The 18,141-nt window shown below is 53.6% G+C and overlaps 1 protein-coding gene across 3 annotated transcripts in view; it reads left to right on the top strand.

Annotated features, from left to right (window-relative positions):
- The first annotated feature begins 743 nt into the window (after positions 1–743).
- TMPRSS2 (transmembrane serine protease 2) overlaps positions 744–18,141 on the top strand; it is a 34,203-nt gene continuing 16,805 nt past the window's right edge. Inside the window, exons 1-5 of one of the 3 annotated variants that reach the window (XM_054578598.1) lie at positions 744–836; positions 9,538–9,608; positions 11,831–12,053; positions 17,021–17,107; positions 17,829–17,948. In XM_054578598.1, coding sequence (XP_054434573.1) covers positions 9,594–9,608; positions 11,831–12,053; positions 17,021–17,107; positions 17,829–17,948 — 445 coding nt within the window. In that variant the 5' untranslated portion in view covers positions 744–836; positions 9,538–9,593. Of the gene's footprint in view, positions 837–1,765; positions 1,788–9,537; positions 9,609–11,830; positions 12,054–17,020; positions 17,108–17,828; positions 17,949–18,141 lie in introns of those variants that run through there. The other 2 variants (XM_054578580.1, XM_054578591.1) reach the window with 2 other exon arrangements.

Raw genomic sequence — 18,141 nt, 5'->3', positions numbered from 1 at the left:
CTGAGGTTTATCTATCTCCCTTCCTTTCCTCACCCGCTGTCCCCTTGCTTCTGGTGGGCAGGAAGTCCTAGCGCCACTTCTAGGGACGGCATGAGGAGGGGGAAGGGACTTCGACCCGAGGGCAGAGCAAGGAGGCCCAGGAGGACTACGGACGGTCCTGGGCACGCAGCACTGCGTCCTCGGCGCTGGTGCCTGGGCCAACGGTCCCGGGGGCCGACTCCTGGGTCCTGGCGGAGGTCAGAGAGGCCAGGAGGGGCTCGGGGGCCAGGTTCGGGCCGGGCGTCTACAGGCCCTCGCGAAGCAGCAGCTCCTGGTCTTAACAAGGGGTCTCAACCAGCGCTCGCCGGAACTCCCCTCCTCAACCCAAATCGAGTCCTCAGGCTGGAAGCGCCCGTGACAGACGAGGTCCAAGGGACTTGCGGAGGGAGAAGCGCTCCTCCCCAGTCCTAAACTGCGGGTCGGAAAACGAGGCCCGAGGACCGTCCCGAAGTTCCGTCCAGGTCCCGCCGCGGGCCGGGGCTTGCAGCGCGTCTCCGGCTTCCCTAGGGGACCGCCTCCTCCCGCCGCCCCCGCCCCGCCCCCGCCCGGACCGGCCCCGCGGGAGCCGCCGCTCCGGCCCATCCCCTCCCCTCCCCTCGCCAGAGGTGACCGGTACCTGCACTGGGGGTGTCGCCCTGGGCACTGGGACGCCGCCTCCCGGGATTAAAACGAGTGCTGGGGAGGTTCGGAGACTCCCGCGCGGGACAGAGGAGGACGCGAGCTCTGTAGGAGGCGGAGGCGGAGGCGGAGGCGGCGGAAGGCCGAGGGGCGGGAGCGCCGGGTCCGGGGATCTGCAGGTGAGTGTCTCTGTGCGGGGTGCGGGGTGAGGGCTCCTGGGCGCCGAGGGCGACCCCTGCGCTCGGCAGGGGTGTCGGCGGTGAAGCCAGATGTGCGCAGCGCGAGCGCGGCAGGTGCCGGACGGGAGGAGCTGAGCCGGGCGAAGCGCCCCCCGTGGGGGCCTGGAGGATGCCGCGCGCCTGGGACCCCTCGGCGCGCCGCTCGGAGGCCCCCGGCATCACGCGGCTGGGGCAGGCTGTCCCGTGAGTCCCTGGCCAACTGATCCAAGAAGAGGGTGCCTCGGGGGTCTCTCGGGGCAGATCATTTCGGTCGGAACCGGCTCCTGCGCCACTTGCTCTCTGTGGCCCCGAGATGGGGACCAGGGGTGCACGTTTTTCCTTCGGGAACGAGGAAGCGGGAGGATTGTCGATCCGTTTCTTTGTTTCGGGAAAATCTCAGCAGCCCTGGAGTGTTACCTGAACTCCTGCTTCTTGGTTCCCTCCCGAGGTGGGGAGAAACTGGAAACTCGCTGAGATGCCCGGAGCGATACGGCCGGCGCGGCTGGGACGGTGGGGAAAGGCTCCCGAAGGGTTCCCGCGCGAGGCACGAGCTGCTCGGCGGCCTCCGGAGAGGGACTGCCCTTAGCCCGAGCCCCATTGCCGCGCCCCAGCAGCGGCGATCTAAGCCGGCCACCTGGGCACGGGGCACCCGCAGGAACCGGTCGGGCGGAGCGGCCCTGGACTTTGGGCGCGCGCTCCCTGCAGGAGAAGTCCGGGCGCCCGGGAGCTTCGGTCCGCCGCATGCCGGACTCCGGAAAGCGGCCGGGCAGCCGAGCGCGCCAGACAGGCAATGGGCACCTTGCTCGAGCCTCCACGGTCCCTGCGGGAGAATTGCTTTACGGCCTAAAAGTTTGCGCGTCCACTCACAGAGGCCCTGTTTGCGGGTGGCCGCCGGCACTGGCTCATGACCAGGTATTTACGTGCTCGAAGCCCTGAGCCGGTGCCGCACGGGGCCGCCCGGCCTGAGCGCACAGCTCAGTGGTCTGAAATCCCGTTTCGGATGCAGAGGCGACTGGCCTGATTGGGGAGGGCGGGGGCTCCGGGGACGGGATTCAAGTGGCTCCTTGGGGCGCCTGGCGCCGGGTGCCCGAGTTCGGCCTGGTCGGCCTGGTTCCCCAGGGCCCCTCCGCGAGGCTGCAGCACCCTTCGATTGAAACACGCTCGGTAATCCTGGGGCTAAGGTCAGGGGCGCCGAAGGCCGCCAAAGGGCTCCAAGGGGAGCGCTCATCCTTGTGTTCCTGGCGATCACAGCTGGGGAAAGCCACCCAAAGAACGGAAAATTACAGGGGCAGCAAAGAGGCCTTCCAAGATGTTTAGAAAACCTAAAGTGAGGGTGGCGGTGGGGGGGGGGGGCGGGTGTTGACTTTGCCGAGGAGGTGGGAAGGGTCGCCAGGAAGTGAGAATAGAGCCAATTTCCAGGGACTAAGGGCCGGGCCGCGGAATGTGGCTTGGAGGTTTCCAGGGACGGACAGGGGACCTGAGTGCACAGGCACTGAAGAAGCCCTGTCTCCTAGGCGACCGCTGGGCTGAGTGAGGCGGGGAGTCTGGTGGGCCAGGTAAAGGGGAGCCCCCCAGGAATTCACCAGAGGTGGCTGCCTGCTCCTCCGGCTTTACTGGAGGTGAAACGTGTCTCCATCCCCCACCCCGGCAGACCCTACTGGGGAGGTGCGGCTAGAGCAGCAGGCGGGGGCTCCCCTGAGCAGGCAAACATTCCCCCCAGGAGCTGGGCGTCCCCTGGGCTGGGCACCCTGCAGACTGGTCATTCAAACCTCTGTTTCTGTTTTTCAAAACCAGCCGCAGGTGAGCAGCATGGGCTTTTTTGGACATTTGTTTAGTTTCCCAGCACCTCCCTTTTTATTGATGCCCCCAAGGGCAACCTTCTAACAATGGCGTTGTGTTGTTCCTGGAGTGCCTTGGAGCCTGGCACCTCACACCCTGGCTGCCTGGCCCAGGTCAGTCACATTAGCTGCAGGAGCAAATTTGACCATGCGGGTATTAGAATAACAGCAAATACGGCTGTGGCTCTTTCTTTTAGAGGAGCATTATTCCTTGCATATTTAATGCAATTGAAACTGACAGAGAGGTGAGCTAACTTGTCCAAGTTCCTCCAGGGGAGCTGGGGATGAGGGCGGGCCACCTGGCTCTGGCCTTTGGCACAAGAGTCTCGTCCCTCGCCTTCCTGAGGGGGTGTGAATGCACGAAAGCCAGTGGGGAGAAGGAGAAAGCAGAACTGAGAACAAGGCCTGGGGGTCCTCCCATGAAAGGGGCTTGCCTGTGGGCCAGACCAATGTCCCCCCGACCTGAGACCAGCCCCCTGCCTGCAGGGCTGTGTGCTGGCCCCTTCCAGCATGACCTGGCAGGGTGCCCCGGACCCCGCAGTGCGCCTGCCCGTCCTGGGGGATGAGGCATCGAGGGACAAGTTGCTGCTGAAATGTCTTATAGACAAAGACCTAGACACACACAGGACATTGTGCCAGTAATAATCGTCATCTTATAAGTGTCCTGACGCCCCTCTCTGGGTCCCGCACGGTGCTGGTGACTCTCAACTCTTTCCCACCTAAACCTGGGGCAGGAGCCCTGGGGAGCTTTGTAACAATGTGGGATCATTGTCCCTCTTCCAGCTGCTGCAGCAGACTCTGGGAGCAGGGAGTCTATTTTTCGAAATCTTCCGGAAAATACCCCTCCAGTCTAAGCCTTGGGTGTGGACGCAGAAAGGGAAGACGACAGGGTCAATTTATCAACTGGTTCGTTTGGGTCACTTAAGGATTGGAAGCTGTCGCTGCCAGGAACGGGTGTGTCGAGGAGGGTCAGGAGGGGCATTCAAGGCTGCGAGGCCTTGCCCACCCGTTCCTCCTGCTGCTCTGGATTGCCCCAGGGCGGCCCACGTCCCACAATTGCTGAGCCGTCTTAGCTCTTCCTGGCCCCTCCTTACTTTCCAGGGTGCCTCCCAGGGACCTCTGAGAGTCGTCTGCTCCAGGACAATCTGGCGGCCTCTGGGCATGGGCCTAAAAGATGAGATCCTATGGGGTTGGGCTGGCTGCGCCCCTTCCTGGCTTGGGGTCGGTCGGGAGCGCCAGTGGCCAGCTTGGGAAGATCTGGCTTGCAGGTCCCTAGGTCAGTGGGCCCTGGCAGAAGGCAAGTGGAAACACGGTGCCCCGGTGACGCTGACCTGACTCCCTCTCCAGGGGACACCCCCGAGGCTCGCAGAGGGCTGGGCTGCTCACGCAGGCAGCCTGGGGACCGTTTGGAGCAGGAGTCTGAGGTCAGGATGGAGAAGAGCCCAGCCTGGGACCTGGCTTGCCCTGGCCACTGGACAGTGGTCAGGAGAAGAGGAACTGGGACGTGGGGAAATTGTCACCGGCGGCAGCAGAAGCACCTCGGGAGAAAGGCTGACTGATTTTGTGGTAGGGGAGCTTGAAGAAAGAAGGTGACCCAAAGCCATGCTTTTGCTTTTATTGGACGTGAGCCAGGGAGGAGGTGGAAAGGATTTTCTCTAGGTGACAATGGCAGGCATTTGGTTTGGGTGTCCAGATGGAAGGGAGCCATCAGGCAGCCGTGCGGGGTGGAGGGAGGGCGGCATTCAAGAGCGGGCGTGGGTGCAGAAATGTGATAAGACAAAATGTTTGGAGGCACCGCATGTTTGCGGGTGTGTCTGCTGAAGCTGGAAGTTCACGCAAGGACAGCATGGACAGAAGAATTAGGCGCTCGAGGAGGGTGAGGAGACAGGGCGTGGCAATGGTGGTTTAGTGGACGTTCGCTAGAAACATATTTCCAAGTGAGGGCTGAATTGGAAGATGAAACGAGGCCCAGTCTTTATTGCTGCTGGTTCACATGTGGCTCGCGACCCAGCGTCAGGTTCCCTCTAAGGTCAGTGCCTTTGAAGGGGCCTTCCTGGCCGGGCGCCGCACCTGACCTCATTTCAGCCCTGCATCTGGGTTTCCTAGGCAGGGTGGGTTTCATTCTTCGAGTTTCTGACCACACAGAAGAGAAGGTCATCATGTCTGGCCTCCGAGTGAAAGCCCAGCTCTGTTCTAGAATATTCTTGAGAAATGATCTGCCAGTATTAAATCAAACATTTTTAGGATTGATAGCTCTGTCCTTTCCAAGGCAACCCAGTGGACATCTGAACTTTCTTATGGCTGGAAACATGGTTTCCCTGGGTTGAGTTAAGCCCACCTTCCTGACACTCTGACCATTTTGATCCTGGTTTTGTCTTTTAGATTTACACAGAGTAAACAGAGCCCCGTTTCCACACCACAGCCCCTTTGATAGAGGAAGGCAGATCCTAGCTGCTGTCGTGTTATTGCTGAGCGCCCCTCGTGTGTTGGGCACGTCCTTGGGACAACCCCGCTTACTTACATTATCCCTGTTTCACAGATCCAGGGGAGCAAGTTCTTTAGCCAGTGGCCTTTGTCCACTGCCTCCTGGAGAGACCTTGGGCCGTTCGTCACGCTAGGCACGCACTGGGGACCGCCTGCCGCGTTCGGCGTGCGCTCAGTTTTGCACCCCGGAACCTGTGGGGTTTTGTGCAGTTACAGGCTATCAGCTCTCTCGCTCTTACGTTGCACCTTACTCATTTGGCCTTTGGAACTCAAAGAATACTGGAATAGTTCCTTTAGATGATACCAGCTAGATTTAAAAAAAAAAAAAAAAGGTAAAAATAAAAAGGGACCACACCCAAAGCCTGCCCTAAAAAGTTTGTTGGAACAATGAGGCTTTCATCAGAAAAGAAATGAGGACATGGCAGGCAATGCTTCTCCTGAGGTGATGTCTGTCTGTTTCTGTCTGTCTCTCTTGTCACTGTGTGTGCCATTTGTCCACTTCCCTTATGCGTGCTGGTGTTGAACTGTTAGTTAAATCGACCACTGCTTGTGAACTTTAACAGTGTATGACGTCCCCAATGGATATGAGAGCATCTTTTTGTATAATGGGATTTTGTTCAGCATTTGGGCATAAGGGACTCTCGTGGGTCATTTGTCCATTGGATAGGGAATATCTGCTGCGGTTGCTGGCGTTGGAGTTTGAAGAAGGGACATAGAATCTGAGGTCCCGGAAGGTGGGCCTTATGGGCCTGTCACACCTGCAGCCCCTTGAAGGCACCCAGTGGGGCTCTGTGCCTCAGCGAATGCGTGACTGGGGGCGAGTGGTGAGGTGGGCGGAGCCTTGGTTATAAGGAACAGCGCTGAGCCCCTGGGTGGGAGTATCTGGGAGACTGAGCTTGTTTGTATGAGTTTGGGGATTTTCCAAATTAGTCTCTAGCCACTGTATGCTGGGATGTCCAGGGGAAAGACACTATTGGAAGAGACTCTTCTTGTTTGGGAATAGCTCTATTAGGTCATGAGGTGCAGCTAGTAGTAGTCCACGGCACGATCGCAGGTGACTCAGGTGTGACTGAGCTCCCTGAAAGGAAGGCCCACAGCGGACCGAAACGACCGTGTTCTGGGATGTGACTCACCCACAGGACACTGGAGCTGGTTGACAACACGGTGGGGTTAGGACCTTGGAAACATAATTTGCCTTTTCATCACTTAAAGGAAAAGTGCTTCATTGTGGCTGGCATTTGGAAGGAGGTACAATCACCCATGTCCTTTAAATGACAGGAAAGGACATTCACGGTGCAGTGTTTTCTCTCTCTCTCTCCTGCCGTCTCAGGGGCCTGGCTCCTTTCAGGAACCAGCTGGAGATTTGCTGTCTTGCGTGGGCCTGGACATGCCGGCCGTTCGAAGAGAGGAGTCGGACGGAAGGTGCTCTCGGGGTCTTCTTTCAGACCCAGCTCCACTGTGAGGCCATTCCTGTCCCTTCTGCTTGGCCTGAGAACGATGTAGGCAGCACAAGTCCAGTCTTCTATTCCAAAGTCGGGGGAGCTTCTCTAGGCGCGCTCGGTGTTTTTGGTTCTGAGTCTCATGGGCTGTGGGATCGCTGGATGAGGCAGAATATCCGGCCGTTCCTCTGGGTCCCCGGGATTTTGCTGGACCGTTCACGGCCGCAGCCCACTGTGTGCCTTCCTCTCCGCTCCGGCTTCCTTGTCTCACTGTTAGGGATCTTGAATGAATAGGAAGCCTGGATTTGAAGCATCGATTCCTTTCAGAGGGCTCCTCACCTGGGAAAGCCGCCAATGGGATCGAATGTTCATTTCCTGAAACTTCATCCAAACCTATAACTGGTGAGATAGCTCAGAGGCACAGGCAGTGACTGCCACCCAGAGCAGACAAACCAGAGGGGCAAGAATGTTTGCTGGGCCAGGGCTCTTTTGAAAGTAATCTTAGGAAGGCGACGAGTTTATTCCTGCTTAGACCAGAGTGGGGAGGAGCTTACTGCGTAGATGTTAAGTCTTGGAAGGCTCTCTGCTTAGGGGGCATAGGCAGGAAAGGTGTATGCATATGTGATAATCACACCATGTAAAGGCTTAAATGGTATATTTACATTCTAAATGGTGACCCCTCCCCTTGCATACTGATCAGTTCTTTTTCTTCTTGCCCAGAAAGCTATTAACTTCTTTTTTAATCTTAAAAAATCTCAATGCTATCAATATGAACTGGTTCTTATATTTTATCTACATGAAGAGTAAATAAATGATCTGGTGCATTCGAGGGGCTCTATTCACCAAGGTTTCCCAGGATGAGAAAACCATCCTTGTATTTCTTTTTTTCATAGCATGTTGTTATTTTTAGTTTATTTTTTAAAAGATTGTATTTATTTCCTTCTTAGAAGGAGGGGTACAGAGGGAGAAAGGGAGAGAAAGACCAATGTGCAAGAGATACATCAATTGGCTGCCTCTCGCACACCCCCAGCTGGGGAACCTGGCCCAAAACCCAGGCATGGGCCCTGACTGGGAATCGAACCGGCGACGTTTAGGTTTGCAGGCCAGTGCTCAGTCTACTGAGCCACACCAGTGAGGGCCTGTTGTTATTTTTAGGTTAGTGAGTCATATAATAATTTTGCTAAGAGGACAGCAAGGCAGCTGTGCTGGAGCAGGCTCTGTTGCCTTTGGCTTTGCTGGATTCCCAGAGCTCGCTGACTTCTCACTGGTAGCTCTGGAGCACTTACCAGATGCAAATCTGCAAATGCCGTGAGTGGCTCCCCTCCACTCCCCCAGCAGACTGCTCAACATTTATCAGCCTTTCAACCACTTTTATTTATAAGAGAAGGCCCTGGCTGGTGTGGCTCAGTGGGCTGAGTGCTGGTCTGCGAACCAAAGGGTTCGATTCCCAGTCAGGGCACATGCCTGGGCTGCAGGCCAGGACCCGAGTAGAGGATGTGCAAGAGGCAACCACACAGTGATGTTTCTCTCCCTCTCTTCCTCCCTCCCTTCCCCTCTTAAATAAATACATAAATAAAATCTTAAAAAATAAATAAAAGAGAAATGTCTGTGGCATTTATTGTGTGCCAGGCATGAAGAGCTTCACTGGCATCAGCTCACCTCACACCCCCCACAGCCGGGAGGTCCACAGCCGGGTGGTCTGTGTTACTATTACCTCCTTTTTGCAGACGAGGAAACAGAGGTCCAGAAACATTAACTGACTTGCCGCAGGTCACAGCTAGTGAAGGACCGAGCTGGGGCCTGGGTCCAGAGGCTAGTCCCAGGGGTCACAGGCTTCACCACACGCGGTGCTGCCTGCTGCCGTTGGAGCACCTACTGTGTACCTGGCACTTTACAGCTGGAACATAGGCAGACCTGATCTGACCAGCTTCGAAGCCCAGAGCTTTCTCACTGGGACGCGGTCTGGGGGAGGCGTGGCCGGTGGACGCGTGACCTCCTCGCAACAGTCTGTGGTCATTGCCAGAAAGCAGGGAAAGGCCCTTGTTGGCTCACAAGAGCGAGAGTGACGTCAGATGGGGCTTCCCTATAGAGCTTTTCAGGTTGGCGGTCTCTCTAGATGGGAACAATTCACTGTGGACCATTCAGAGACATCAGCAAACAGACGGCCCAGGGCTTTCTTTTCCTGAGAAACTGTCCAAAGAACTAGTTCTGAATTTCTTTCATTTCTGGATTTAAGCCAGTACATGGAGTAGTGGGTGGGTGTGGATGCGTTTTGTTTTATTTTAATTTTTACATATGTTTATTGAGAAATGGAAGATTCCATATGGCTTCTTTGACAAGTCAGGCGTGGCCTCTACCTGGTGCTAAGTTCTAGGCCACCTGCTCAGGGTGGGCGGGAGGTCCCTCCCTCATCTCGTGCCCGCGGGTGCTCTCTGTGCAGCAGCGAGTGAGGCAGCGTCTGACGGCACCTGCCGTCACTCGCGCCCGGCTTTGCCTGCACCTTCTCTTTGAATCCGCAATGAACAAGACAGTGCCCGTGACTCCATCCGTCCTGTCTGAGGTTCAGAAAGGTCCAGCTGTTGCCCAGGGATACCTCCAGGAAGTGGCCGTGCTGGGAGCTGGCCCCAGGGGTTTGCCTCCCTGTAGCCTCTGCTGAACCCGGGGCTTTGAGTCACCTTGTGTGTGCTTCTGGTCCCCAGAATCTCCTTTAGGCAGAGGTCGCCTAGGGGAGGGCGTGGCTGTGTCCCCAGACTTCTGCAGTGACCAGCTGTTGGGAGGGCATGGCTGTTGGTTCCGGAGAAAGGCACCTCTCACCTAGACAGCCTTCTAGTTCTTTCTCAAATGATCTCCCAGAAGCTAACTGGTATGGAAATATTACAGTCTTATCATTCTTTCTTCTAGATCACCTTGAACATTCCAAATACCTACCATTACCTGATGCAGCTGATAAAGTCAGGATGGCTTTAAACTCAGTAAGTGATTAACCACTACCTTCCTGGACTTTTCTTTGTTTCCTTCTGTTATTTCCTGGGACGTGTGTTGCTCAGCACGTTCAGAGCTGTTTGTCGGGCCTGCGTATGATCCGTGGGTGTTGGCCAAGGGTTTCCATTCATCACAGGTGAGCAGGAGTCAGGTGTGGCCACACAGCAGCTGCACGGACGAGGGCCTCAAAGCCGTGGGTGGGTGTGGGGAGAGGTAGGTCCTCCCCTTGGCCTATTCTCTCCCTGTTCTGAGGGTGGGGATGGGGCAGAGGACAGGGCCCCGTTGGGGGGGCAGGATGGTGCTAAGAGGATGTAAGTGCAGGGGGGGAAAGCGGGTAGCATGGCTGGGCCAGCAGACCTTTGTGTGGCCCAGCTTCCTGATACACCAGGACGGGGCTCTCCCTGAACCCCACCGCCGCCCATGGGAGACAAATGCGCTATCCTTGTTCACCGTCACTTCTCACTGGCTCATTTTACCTCTTGTATACCTGGGAGTAGGTGCACTTAGTAAAGGGACGTGGTTAACAACCATTTTCTAGATCCTATATCTGGAAAATACACCTGTCCCCCAGGCCCCCAACACTCCTTTACTTGTGACCGGTATATATGTATTCCCTGGGCCCATTTTAAATTTCCAGTCTACTGCACGGGAACCCGCAGGGACAAACGGCCGAGCCTGCGGCAGCCTTTCGGGGTGGACGGCATGTTCTCAGATGCTTCCGATAGAGGCCGCACACACGTGCTGCCTGTTTTTGCCTCTGGTGGCCCATTTAGATGGGAGATTGCATCTCATTTTCTCTTCCTGTCTGCAGCTCTGGTTTAGATGCATAATCTTTAGACTTCTGAAGGAGAGTGTTGGTGAGTTATTAAGCTGAGAACCTGCCAGTGGCTCACTGCTTTATAATCACGCTTCCCTGGAGGCTCCGTTTAAAATACTCAGCGTTGTGTTGCCTCTGTTCAGAGTTCTAGTCCTCTCTGAAATCGCAATCAATAAGAAATAGGCGGAGAAATTAATGAGCGGGAAGGTTTGCATGGGGACCTCAGGTGCTGAGAATGGGGCAAGTGTGGCCTCCCAGCCAGTGGGTGACTGAGGGCCGCTGATGTGGGGAAGACTGTAGGCTGGTGGGGTTTGGGCCCAGAAATTCCGCCCACAGGGACATAGCCACAGAAGTCCCCATACTCTCCAAAAAAATGCATGTGCTATAGAAGGAAATTGTTTAGGCAGAACTGCTAAGCAGCCCCCGTTGTAAACCAGGTGCATGCCCATTAATAAGAGATGGTGAGTAAACAGGACACATTTTTATAAGAGGAGATAGAAAAGGAATTTGCAAATAACATGCATAAGTAAATTTCTTAACCTCTGTTACTCACATGTCTCTGCAAAATGGGTGTCTTTATAGTTCTGGCATCACTAGTTCATCACTTGGCACCCCATTCTCAAGGTACTGACTCATTCCCAGACGTAAATACTTTTTCATAAAAACTGAGTGTATGAAATGGGTGAAGAGGGTCAAAAAGGTACAAACTGCCAGTTATGAGTCCTGGGGACGTGATGCAACATGGTGGCTATAGCTAACAGTACTGGATTGCATATTTGGAAGCTGCTAAGGAAATAGATCTTAAAAGTTCTCATCGTAAGAAAAAAAAATTGTAACTGTGTGGTGATGAAAGTTAACTGGATTTGTTGTGGTGATCATTTCACAGTTTGTACAAATATCAAATTATTATTATGTGGTACACCAGAAACTGATATAATATTACACATCAATTATACCTCAATAAAAAAAATGAATAGCAAACAAACAAAACTACTCTCTATTGACGATTAATTAACACATCTGGTTAGCTTTTACTCTAGGTAAGTTTAGCTTCTGGCGTAATTATAGACGCCCTAAAAGAATCCTCTGACCCCTTCCAGGGTGTTGTCCGAGTGCCAGGGGGTGTACGGGGTCCGGCAGAAGGCAGACCTGCTGGAGTGTGGTTGGTAGGGTAATAGTACGGGTGTAAGAGTTTATAGTTTTAAGTTGAACATTTCACCTAAAATGCCATGTGTTGTGCTTGAGTGTGATATTGCTATGTCAGAATTACGTGCTTATGATTTCATAATAAAAGATTTTTGTAATAAAAAAGGGGTGTCATTTGTACCAGACCCTGTCTTCAACCTTTAGGGTCATTAGGGTTTCCTATTATTCATCTTCTTTTTACTTGTTTAGGGATTACCACCAGGCGTCGGGCCTTACTACGAAAACCACGGATACCAGCCTGAAAGCCTGTACCCACCGCAGCCCGCCGTGGCCGCCAGAGCCTTCTCGGTGTACCCGGCCCACTACTACCCACCCGCGGTACCGCACTACACCCCAAGGGTTCTGACGAGCACTTCGACACCTGCCATCCGCACGCAGCCCAAATCCCCATCGGGGACACCGTGCACCTCAAGTAGGACCCTTTTTGCATTTATTTCCTATAATGGAACCCAAGTTTGGGGTCCATCGTCTTCTCTAGCGGGCTCTCTGTCCTCACCCGCTCTGTGACCAGCTCTCCCCTGCTGCGGGGGCAGGTCTGTTTAGTGTGCCCTTCCCCTTCCCTCCTCTGTGTCAAAGCTGGCTGCTGCCAGGTGTCACCTCCTGCCCTGGGGCCTTTCTCGGGAGTGTGGGCTGCAAAGATCTTGGTGCTCCCTTAACTCCCTTGTCCCAGCTTTGCCTCCCAGGATGGTCTCTCAGGATGGGCTCCTCTCACTGTTCCTTGCCTGTGTTGTTTATCTTAAATAAATAAACGGCAAGCTCTGGATGCAGGAATAAACTATCTCGTCTTCCCTTGTGGTGCACTAGTGTAGGGCACTAGACACATACAGCCCGTTGTGGTTAAGATGCTCAATGAGGATTTTGTATCTAGGCAATGAAGGGGCTCGTGTGGTTGTTGAGATGTGACATTGTCTTGGCTTTAATGACCAATAGACAGACCTATGTGGGCCATAGAGATGAGAGCTAAGGGATCGATGACCCTGTATCTTTTGCTCATCACTTTTTCTTAAAAAAGCCTTTATTTATTTATGTATTTTGGGGGCGGGGGAAAGGAGGGAGAAAGAGGGAGAGAAACATCACTGTGCGATTGCCTCTTACGCACCCCTTACTGGGGACCTGGCCTGCAGCTCAGGCATGTGCTGTGACTGGGAATCGAACCAGTGACCCTTTGGTTCTCAGGTGGGCACTCAATCCACTGAGCCCCACCAGACAGGGCTCCTTTGCTCGTCATTTGATCGCACATCTCTTATATCCTCTCATTCATCTCCTTTGCATTTGACTTTGTCTTCTTCCGCTCCAGACCCCTTCTTTGTCTTCATTCATGCTAAGAACTGCCCAGTGGGGCAGTGGACTGGAACAGCTAGTCCTCTCCTAGGACCAGTGCAGTGGCTGTCCCAACTAACGTTGGCATGGGCAGCGTTTTTTTTCTATCTGGGGAGATGTGCATGCATGTGTATACAACTGGCGCTGAATAATAAAGTGAATTTGCATGGGCTCCCTGCAGCATAAATAATTGAAATAGCACCTGTGTTATTTGGGGACCCCTGTTCCCTGGCTGACTTCCCCAGCTGTCAACATGCACTGGCCGTCACTCCTGCATTTCCGCTTCCCTCCCCCTTCACGGGGCTCCTTCTGGCTGCTCGTTCTCTTTGCCAACTTCTGGTCTCCTTTATTCCAGCATTTGCTGCCCCTCCCTGGTTCCTCCCCCTCAATTGTCTCTTCTCCTTTCCTGTGAGCTTCTTCTTTCCTCTCCATTACTGTCTCTGCTCAAGGCAATGCTTGTCTCCCACGCTGTCTTTCTGGTGGTGGTTGGGTAGGTGGAGACCAATGGTCCTCAATCAGGGGTGATTTTGATCCCCAGGGATGTTAGTCTGGAGACAGTTTTGATTGTCATAATTGGCGGCGGGCATAATTGGTTGCTGCTGGCATCTCCTGAGTGGGTGCCAGGGATGCTGCTAAACATCCTCCAGTGCACAAGATGGCCCCAAACCAAGAAGGATCCAGCTGAGATGCTAGCCTGAGATCTTTAGCGGCCAGGGTGGTGGGAAGGAGGCCAGGTGAAGGGGGTTAAGGAACCCCTGAGAGTGGTACCTGCCTCCTAAAGAGAGAGGACCCTGCTCAGAAACCAGGGGTCCCTTCCTGAGGTCAGCACCTTTAGCGGGTGGTAGTCGTACCAGTGACTAAAACACAGGCCGACCGAAAGAGCCCGCGTATGTTTTTACTTTTCCGGGGGAAAACCTGGTAACCACAGGCAGCTGGACAGGAATATAAATCTCTTGTCAGTTACTTTTGTAAGAGAAGACTATGAACCTACACGTATGATTTTGCATTCCAAAATTGCCTTTTAAACTCTAAAATAGCTTACTGAACTTACCTTGGTATTATTTTTAGAACATTTTGTTGGCTTATACCATATAAAGCATACAGGGGCCGGCACAAATAACACCCTTTTTTATTACAAAATCGTAAGCATGTAATTCTGTGACATAACACTATTACACCCAAGCACACCGTATAACATGTTAGGTGAAATGTTCAAATTAAAACTATAAATTATAACAGCCATATTATTACCCCACAACCGCACTCAAGCAGGCCTTACTTCTCTCAGATCCTGTATATTTTATAAGGGTAATGTTTGGCCTTGGAAGTATTTTTCAAATAACATACTATTATTTTTAGAGTAGTTTTAGGCTTATAAAAAATTTGAGTGCAGAGAGTCCATGTATACTTCCTTCTCTCACCCCCAAAGTTTCTTGTTGTCTTACCTCAGTGTGAGACACCTGTTCAAATCGGTCAGCCAATAGTGATACATTATTATTAACTGAAGTCCTAGTTTTACATTAGAGTGATACCATTTTTATCCTCTATTCTGTTGGTTTTGACAAACGTATAATGACATGTGCCCGTGATCATTTTACAGGACCCTACTGAATAATTTCCTGCTCTAAAAGTCTTTGTGCTTCACCTGTTCATCCCTCTCTCTCTCTCACCCACGCATGGCAATCACTGATCTTCTTGCTGTCTCCATAGTCCTGTCTTTTCCAAAGTGTCAGAGTTGGAATTGTGCAGCGTGTAGCCTCGTCAGAGCCCTGATAAGACTTTTCAAGTTATTTAGCACTAATCAGAAGATTTCCTCATCGGGAGTACAAGGGGGCATTCTTGGACTTCATGCATCTGTTTGCATTAGCTACAGTCACGGGTGTTTCACACTGAATCAAAGTGTATACACATCTCGCAATTTAGGTTTTGGAGAATGAGGGTCAACCAGCCTGTGGTGCTATTGAGAGTCAGCACTAGAAACAGCAGGGCTGAACCAGCGATCGACTAAATTGATAAGGATAAAGCTAAGTGAACAGGAGGTCATCATTAAACTCAACAGCAGACACGGCTGCAAGCCAGTCCTGAGTCAAGTCTGGACCGAACAGACACAGACTGTAAAATGCTTGTCCATCCAAGACAGGCCGGGAGTACGCACTGCCCACGTGCTCCTCGTGAGGGCCGGCAAGTTGCCTGCCGCACACCCGAGAGGTTACGGCTGCCCAATTTAATATCCCTTAACCCGCCAGGCAAGCTGTCTTTTTTCTTAAATAAAGCGACACACATGGAAATCGCCCAAAGGAAACGACTATCCTGGGCCAGTGGGCCATTTGGGATTTCTCCAGAGAGCGCGGCCTCTTTGACTCCAGGCTGCCTGCCTAAGACGGAGTCACTGTGGGCCAAGTTCTGCTATGTGGCATGGTGACACTTGGCATTCCTCAGACCAGTGGCCTTGACCTCACCCGCCCGCCTGTCAGAGCTGCAGATTCCTGCCTCCCTTGTCCCCATCTGAATCGGAATCTCTGGTGATGGGCCACCGCCAGGCAACTGGTCCGCAGGCTCCCCAGGTGTCCCTAAGCCTGTTTGTTACAGCCTGAGAACAGACTGGAATGCGAAGAATGTGATAACATCCAGAGGCGTGGCTGTGAGCCCCAACCCCATGGCTCAGCTCCGGTCTGTCCACTCCAGAGCTGAACTTGCCCTGCCTGCCTTCGGGAGCGCAAATGTGTACCTGGGGGCGCACCAGGCCTCCCCATGCGGTCTCCCTCTCCAGCCTGCTGTCCTCCTGGGTAAACCGCGGCGGTTGGAGGGTCTGTTTAAATGCCTTCTCCGCCATCTGCCCTCTACCTCTCCGCCTTCCTTCCGAAGAGGGACCCCTGGGCCTGGGGCTGCGCCCCACGGAGGAACGGCTGGGCATCGGGGTGTCTGGAGCTGCCCTCTGAACCTTTCTGCAACTTTGGGCTCACCTCCTGACCCACAGCAGCATGTCAGTTAACTTTGACCTCCGAACACTGGTTACCTTTCCCAGAGTCTTCATTCTTAGCTGAAAATGCTGCTGCTCTCAGACTGAAGGGCCGATGCCAGCGCTTCCTGGCAGAACTTGGCACAGTGACAGCAGGGTAGCCCGTGGCCCCCAGGAGCCGCTGAGCACTTGAATTTACCTAACTATTTAGTCATTGGGCTGCAATTAACAGACGTGCAAACACCCACGCGTGGCTAGTGGCTGGTACAGGTCAGTGTGTGTCCGTAGTATCACTCACTGACCGCCTTGAACGAGACAGTTTTCCTGCCTTCAGTACCACTGACCTGGACAGGGTGACAATTTGGGGGACATTATTATTATTATTTTACTTATGCTTGTACTTATGCTGAAGCAAAGTACTTTTACCCTTTCAGGCAATCCTTTACATTAATCATTGATTTAACAATTTTAAGACCTTATTTTTTTTCAAATTTTTTTATTGCTGTTCAATTACAGGTGTCCCCATTTCCCCCCCATCGCTCTCCGCTGCCTGGGCCAAACCCTGCTCCCAAAGACAATCCCCACCCCATTGTCCTTGTCCATGTGTCCTTTGTACACGTCCCTTGACCCTGTCCCTTCTTTCCCCTGTTAAAGATCACACTTCAAAATTTTTTTAAAGTTTTCATTTATTGATTTGAGAGAGAAACATTGATTTTTCTTGTTCCACTTGTTGCATTCATTGGTTGATTCTTGTATGTGCCCCGATTGTGGATTGAACCTGTAGCTTTGGCACATCAGGATGATGCCATAATCAACTGAGCTGCCTGGCCAGGGGAAGACCATACTTTTTAAAAGAGCTTAACTTTATTACGCGTTGCTTTATATCATCGCTTCCTGCTTTTGGTCTCCAAAAAGCATCAGGTTTAGTTTAATGGAGCAGTGAAGACCTCCGAGGATACACCCTTAAAAGTCACATTTTTAAGTGCATACAAAATGATTATTTCTTGATAGGCCATCTCATAAAAGTAGTGGGTAAAATTTGAGCGTGTCACTTCAAAAAAGTCTTCGCAATAAATTGTAAGTATGTGTCTTTCCCTCAGAGACGAAGAAGGCGCTGTGCATCTCCGCCGCCCTGGTGACCGTCCTCGCCGGGGCCGTGGTAGCCGCTGTCTTGCTCTGGAAGTTCAGTAAGTATGGAGCCACCCTGAAGCTGGGGAGGGCGCGGCTCGAGGCTGGGGCTGGGTGCACGGGCGTCGCCGTGTGCTGACGCTTCCGTGGCTCTGCTCTCCCGGATGGGGGTCCCTCCCATGGCCCTTCCTGACCTTCCTTTCTTACAAAACGAGCTGCCTTCTCTTTGCTTCTGTTTAGTCACAGTGAGGCATGCGTAGCCATTCTTGGAAGCTAGCAATCTCCTTGTCTGGGTGGCATGCTTCTCCCTAACCCCGTGCCATTTGGGTGGTGTTGACACATGGTGGGAGAAGCATTTCAAGTTTACCCAGTGCTTTGGGGCACTCGGTGCCACCTGGCACTCTGAGCACAGGTTCCCCGCCTTGGGGCCACACCCGGTCCCCTGCATCACAGTGTGTACCGCTGTGGCCGCTGCTGGCCTGGTGTGCTGCCACCCCCCGCCCCTCCGGCACCAGCTCTTTTCCATGAGCCTCGGGCCGTGCAGGGAAGACGCACCGCCTGTCCAAGGCCAGGAGTCTTCCCTCGCCCTCAGAGGAGGGCTCCGCATCACTGGCCTGCGGCCCCTTTTTCTGTGATAGGTTGCAGCAAGGACGTGTCCCCTCCCTGTTAAAATTCAGGGGAAGGGTTCTTCCAGGGGTGGACGACAGAACTCTAGTGGGTGCGAGGCGGTTTCCTTGGCTTCTGAGCCTGACAGGTGCCTCCCTCCCATCTCTTTGCCAGCGGAGAACAAGTGTACAGTGTCGGGGATGGAGTGCGGCTCCTCGGGGACCTGCGTCAGCGCCTCTCATTGGTGCGATGGGATACTTCACTGTCCCCGCGGGGAGGACGAGAACCAGTGCGGTGAGCGGGGGACTGCACACAGCCAAGGGGCCAGGGGCCGGGGTCCGCCATGTCAGGGGGCGTGATGGCGCAGGCCCGTGTCCCACACAGAGGTCCATTCCACCCTGAGTCCCTACCTGGACCCTTGGGTTAACCCCAATTTTCAGTGGAGGAGACAGGCTCAGAGAGGGTGTGCTCCTCGCCTTGCATCACA

This window comes from Pteronotus mesoamericanus, unplaced genomic scaffold (assembly GCF_021234165.1).
Source record: "Pteronotus mesoamericanus isolate MK-2021 breed Mesoamerican mustached bat unplaced genomic scaffold, CSHL_Meso_final contig_116, whole genome shotgun sequence".
NCBI classification, from domain to species: Eukaryota; Metazoa; Chordata; class Mammalia; order Chiroptera; family Mormoopidae; genus Pteronotus; species Pteronotus mesoamericanus.
Note: the sequence above shows the minus strand (reverse complement) of the source record. Positions and strands in the feature narration are given on the sequence as shown.